General features: G+C 38.8%; 1 protein-coding gene across 2 annotated transcripts in view; it reads right to left on the bottom strand.

The window, feature by feature from the left end:
- Positions 1–4965, bottom strand: part of PKHD1 (PKHD1 ciliary IPT domain containing fibrocystin/polyductin) — a 465580-nt gene extending 460615 nt beyond the window's left edge. For both annotated transcript variants that reach the window (XM_077999818.1, XM_077999819.1), the window contains exons 1-3: positions 4821–4965; positions 3135–3212; positions 2349–2499 (exon numbers count right to left, since the gene is read on the bottom strand). In XM_077999818.1, coding sequence (XP_077855944.1) covers positions 2349–2499; positions 3135–3212; positions 4821–4872 — 281 coding nt within the window. In that variant the 5' untranslated portion in view covers positions 4873–4965. The remainder of the gene's footprint in view (positions 1–2348; positions 2500–3134; positions 3213–4820) is intronic.
- Between the last annotated feature and the right edge of the window lie 1174 nt (positions 4966–6139).

The following is a 6139-nucleotide window of genomic DNA, read 5'->3' as shown; positions in this document are numbered from 1 at the left end:
GGAAATCCTTATGACTCAAAAGCCATGAATTCCCAAAGCTAGCAGCCCACTTGCCACTTCAAATTTCCTCCATGCACTTGTAAAACAGAGCTAACCAAGGATTCTTACCAGCCACCTTTCACCTTAGATCCACTCATAATTATTAGACTTTAAGAACTGAGTCCTTCAGCAAAAAAATGTTATGATTTTTTGTGTTGAAACTCCCTGAATTGTTTTTAATATTTCATGTTTCTCAGAATCATAGGTTCATCGGACTTTAAGAATTAGAAGAGACTTTGATAATTCCCCATTTTCATGGTTTAAAAAATGTTAGAAAAACTAAGAGACTTATGTGTAGGAGCTTCAAAGGTTAAGGGCAAAGTGGGGCTTGAATCTAGGCTCTTTCTGATAATTGTCCAAGCAGCCCATAAGCACTTCATGTAGCCATCAAAACAGAGAGTCCTGGATCTTCTCTCCTCTACATAAATTTTGCAGTGGCTTCATTGCCACCTGATGCTGACATCCATGTTGATTTTTGTAAGAGGAAGAATATGATGAATAAGAAAGAAGCTATATTTAAGACGTGTCTCCTCTCCAAACCTTTCCAACAAAATCTTTAGTATGACCTTAAATATTTAGATCTGAATAGTCCATTGTGTTAGCCCCTAGTCTTATGTGCTTATCAAGCACTTGAAATGTGGGTAGTCCCAATTAAGATATGCCATGATTATAACATCCATACTAAATTTTGAAGACTTGGTATGCAAAAAGATATAAAGTATCTCATTATTAATTTGTATATATTACATATTGAAATATTTTAGATATGTTGACTTAAATAAAATACATTATTAAATTAATTTCACATGTTTCTTTTGACTTTTTCAAGTGGCTCAATAGAAAATTTTAAATTACATTTGTGTTCACATTATATTTTGATCGTGAAGTGCTGCTTTTGACGCTGCAATGGCTGTTTTAGAGAAAACAATTATGTGTTTTTATGATAATGATGAGTAAGACAGTATTTTGTTGATGATAAACTGTACATTTTTCACACTTAATTGAATCTGATATTTGTCTTCCAATTAATTAGTATATTTAATAAGGTCATATTTCTTTTCTTTAAAAAGATGACATAAAATCAATGGTGCATCCAAAAATCATTAGTATGTTGGGATAAAGGAGATAGGACATGTAAATCTCCAGAGCTTTGACTTATTTCATGGCAAGTCTTTGCAGAATGTCTATGCCCAAATGCACCATAAAACCTAAGGGAAATATATAACCCAGTTTTAAAACCAATAGTAGTGCTATAAAAAAGTTAAACTCAACAGACATTTATTGAACACCTTCTAAGGTATTGCGCAATGCATCATGAGGACTACAATGGTGAGATTAAACACACTCCCGGCCCTCAAAGAACTTAATTCTGTGAGGATGAATCTGACAAGTGGGTAACTGACATATAAGTGTTATGAGAAACTCAGAGCTGAGGCACAGGGTCACTAAGGCTACACATGCTGTACCTTTGTGTAAATTACAAAAAAAAAAAATCCCTTCGGGGTGATGAATTGCACAAAAAGTGTGGGTCCACACACATACACCCTGTGGATGAATTACTACAAGTTTTTCCTTCTCCTTTCAAAAAAGAGAAAGATAACTTAGTTGAGTGTTCAGGGAAGAGGTGGCATATGTGGTGTGATTGGTGATTTTGATAGCCAAACATGGAAGAGGGGTGACTTCCTCAAAGAAAGAACAGAAAAGAAAAGAAAAGAACGTGGTTTTTTTCTCTTAACCAATCATCCCCTTTTATGCACTTTATTTACTCATGCCTAAGACATGAGTAAATAAAAATGAACACGAACTAGTCTAAACTTCACAGGGCAACAAGAAGTTGAGTAGGAAAATAGATCCCCTGGAGTCCTATAAAAATATTTTCTAAATAGAGGTAATGTCAAACTCAGCAAATAGAGCCTAAAGCAAATTTCCTTTCTAACCAGTTTGGGGTTTATGTGCAATCATTGTAATTATGTCTATTCCAAAAGATGAGTATTTGCAAAGGCAAAATGGCACCATTTATTAAAATCTTAATAGCCATAGAACTCTGCAAAAAGAAAAAAAAAAATGGAAACACAATCCAGCCCCTCCTTATGAATATCTCAAAGTTCTTCCCCATACTGTCATCCTCCCTTAAGCTCTAGATCCCAGCTAGGGACCTTTTAGAAAGTATATTCACATGAAACTTTTTTAAACAACTACAGCTGGCAATTGAATCACAGCAACAGTTGCTCTAATATGTCACCAAAAGATACTGAGATAAGCAAAAATCCCTCATCCTGTCTGGTCTTCCTATTCCCAGACAGGTATACCTGGTCCGGCACGTCACCACAGGCAAATCCAAGAAAACAGGAAAGACGTCACAGGGGATACTCGGCAGTGCAGGCGCCACCATGTTCGTGTTCACCAGGTGTATCTCCAATTGAGAGCCATTGTTGGGGTAAAGAACACCCAACTCCAAACCTAACGCAAGGGAAAGAAATCTCAGGCTGAATAGAATTGTCATCGACACAGGATAGTGTGAAACTGTGCTAAGATCCTGGGGGCAATGTAAGACATTAAATTTACCCAAGGATTAAATTAATACTCCTAATTTCCTCATAGCTTCTGTATAAAGGAGTTTTCTCATTTATGATTTTATGAAAGAGTTTTCTCTCTTCAGGTTCACCTAAATCCAGAAAAGAATTTTTCAGCCCTCAGATTTACTCTTTACTCTGCTGGGGATGGATATTCAAAGGAATGATGTAGAAGCTCCCAAGTAGAGGACTGTCTTTAAGGAAGATAGCCAAGGTTCTGGGAGATGCATTGCTGAGCACTATGCTACACACTTCCACATCATCTCATGCAGAAATCCCAGAGTCCCATCCCACAGCCTGGAATGGGAAAGTGGACACAGATGTGTCATGGCACACTGTGCTTTGCTTCCGTGACATTAGCAAGCCAGTATCTAGAAAGACAGAAATTGGTCCGTCTGTTCATCTCCCTTCAGGCCCACTTTTACACCTGTCCTTAGACAACGAAGAAAACCAAAGACTCACATTCTTTAGGATTGTGGGTCAATACGTAAGAAACATGCACTTGGTAAAACCCCAACCTACCATCAAAAATGACTGTAATCCACGTTCCCCCTGCAAGGCTACCTTCTTCAGGTTCAATATGTAAACTCAGGTGAGGTACTGTAAGTAAGTGGAAAAAAACATTGGTTTTGAAGGTCAGATTCAACCACTACCTTCCCCAATATTTTAAAGCAAAATTTAACCTGCGTTAGAATCACTAGAAAGGTTTGATTAAGCACAGGTTGCTGCGCCATATCCCCAGAGTTTCTGGCTCAGTAGGTCTGGGGCAGGCCCAAGAACTTACATTTCTAACCAGGTGCTGCTGGTGTGGGAAACACATCATCGGAAGCCCCATTTTAAGGAAAATTTTAACCAATTCTTCTCATCTTAGACATTCAAAAACCCTGCATTCATCAGGACAATTCTGAATTTCTACTTCCTTTGGAAAGAGCCTCAGGGACATATTTGGGTCCTAATGAAACCCATACTATCTCTCTGTGCTCTCTTTTCCACTCTTTAATCAGGTGGCCATATTTCCCTATAAAGATCACCAATTATCTCCAGTCCCAGAGAGAAAAAAAAGACTTCCATTAGGTTTGTGCAGAAGTAATTGCTGTTTTGCATTCTTTTTAATGGCAAAACTGCAATTACTTTTGCACCAACCTAATAGAAGCTGTTCCTATTTCAATTCTCCTGCTTAATATACTGTCCTCTAGTTTCCCCTCATGATGAGAATGTCTTCCCAAATGAATACAAAATTCCCTAGATTTTTGCCGTGCCTGCTGAGAGAGGGGATGAAGCATGGATCATTGCTGGAATTTCCTTTTGTTTAAAAAAAAAAAACAGTAAGGAATTTATATGCTAGGCTAGATTGGATTCTCCCATATAGATCACCAGCTAAGCATGGGCCTTAATCAATCCCTCCATCTTTGAAGATGTTCCTGGACATGGCTTGATGAAGGAAAGGCCAAGTTAAGGAAGCCAGCAAAACTCACTCAGCTGCTCAGTGAGGTAATAAACAAGGAAAGTGTTACCGACAGAACTATTTATAGTTTCTTTATCAGAAACTGTGTCTAGCCCAGGACTACCATATACAGTTATTCTCATGACGCACTTCACATCTGAGGGTGGTGGGGAACCATGGCACATTAGCACAGCCATTTATGGCAGCCCCAGCCAGACTAGACCTTCCTCCAAAGATGATTAGATACCTCTATCTAAAGAAGCCCAAAAACAAATGCCATAAAAAATACAGAGGATAACCCCCATTCACAGAGAAAATTGAACAGATGATTTGAGATAACACAAGCAGTCTAATTATTACGACAAGTTATTCTCTTTGGGAAGGTCGGGCAGTAAAATCTAAAAAGAATTACATCACGTAGCCCAAAAGGAATTATAAAAGAAAGATTATAAGTTATTGTTAAAAGCTCTGCATCATCACTGGCCATTAAAAACTGAAGTATACAGTCATAACATTTCAGTATGTAACCTCAACTGTTAAACAACAACCCAAAAAACCAATTATCCAACAGATAATTTAAACCCAAAAGCAAATACTTTAACACCTCCTCTAAAAACAATATTTTTAATTCAATTTTTTGATTGGCAAGTTAAAAATGCATATATTTATGGTATACAACCAAAATAATACTTCAAGTTTCAATATTAGTTCTCAAGGTAACCTATTGTGTTATCTATAACTCCTTCAAAACACATTCTACTGACCTGCCAAAAGTAGTGTTTCAACACCCACCAGAGAGATCAGCCACGCAGTCATCCTGTCCACTTAAATCAATACTCTTAAGATTGCTCAGACATTAAAAACATTTTCAGTTTTGATTGGAGCAGCATAGCTTTTGTGCCTTCTAAAAAATAAAAGACGTAAAAAAATTACCATTTTGTTTACATACTATTATTTTGCTATACTGAAACCTGGAAAATTAAGGAGATGAGGTAAACATGGTCTTAGTGTCTTCAAATGGACCCACCATCTTTCCAAGTTCAGGAGAAAAGGATCGTCTAAGAACCTTGCATAAAATCATCCCCACTCTGCCCTCCATGTGCCACCAGCTTATTGTATGCGTGTCCCATCAACTCATTTTAAGCTAGATAAATAATAATAACCTTTTTCATTAACTCATTATCGAATAGAAGCATGCTTTAAAAAGAATTCTAGAAATTACAATTCTAGTTCGTGGTGGGGTGGAGTCTGTTTTGCTTTGCCCTGTGCTGCCGTTCCAGCTTTCCCTCGTGCTGCTCTCCAGTTTGAACCCTGCACTGCAGCCACGCTGTTCTCACCGTCACTCAGACAAGCCTTCCACACATCAGCCTCTGCCTTGGCCCCTGCTGGTCCCTTCCTGGATTCCCTCAACTCTCTCCGTGGTCTCAGGAGATCCTGGCGCACCTTCGTGGGGCTGCTCAGGAGCCCCTCCTCCGCTGATTCTTTCCTCGGCTATTTCCACAGCCTTCCTAGTGTGAAAGTGTGAAGGTCCCACACAGGGCTTAGTACATTGGAGTGGATGAATACATATTTAAATACCCTAAATCTGGGTTTACCTAATCTGAGATGAACAGCTTGCACTCTCCTGTGGGATGGCAGAGTCCTTGGAAGCCTGGCGGAAAACTTACGCCTTTGCACCCTAACGCCTGCTCTAGGGAGAATGCCGAGCTGCTCTCCAGCACCCCATGGCAGAGGGCATAGACAAAATCCTCTTAAAAATAGCGCCTCTGAAATTTTCTGAAAGTTTGAAAATTACAGAATTAAACAACCACATGTACTACTAAATACACGTTTTACATATATATTTAATTATGCTTATGTTTATTACATATACAAATATAAATATATTTAATATATATACACATACACACACACTTTGTGTGGGGGGTGTGGGGGGGGGCAGGGTCTCATTCTGTCATTCAGGCTGGAGTGGCATGATGTCAGTTCACTGTAACCTCCACCTCCCAGATTCAAGAGATTCTTATGCCTCAGCCTCCCAAGTAGCTGGGATTAGAGGTGTGTGCCACCACGCCCAGCTGATGTT

The sequence above is a fragment of the Macaca mulatta genome, chromosome 4 (genome assembly GCF_049350105.2).
Source record: "Macaca mulatta isolate MMU2019108-1 chromosome 4, T2T-MMU8v2.0, whole genome shotgun sequence".
Taxonomy (NCBI): domain Eukaryota; kingdom Metazoa; phylum Chordata; class Mammalia; order Primates; family Cercopithecidae; genus Macaca; species Macaca mulatta.
Note: the sequence above shows the minus strand (reverse complement) of the source record. Positions and strands in the feature narration are given on the sequence as shown.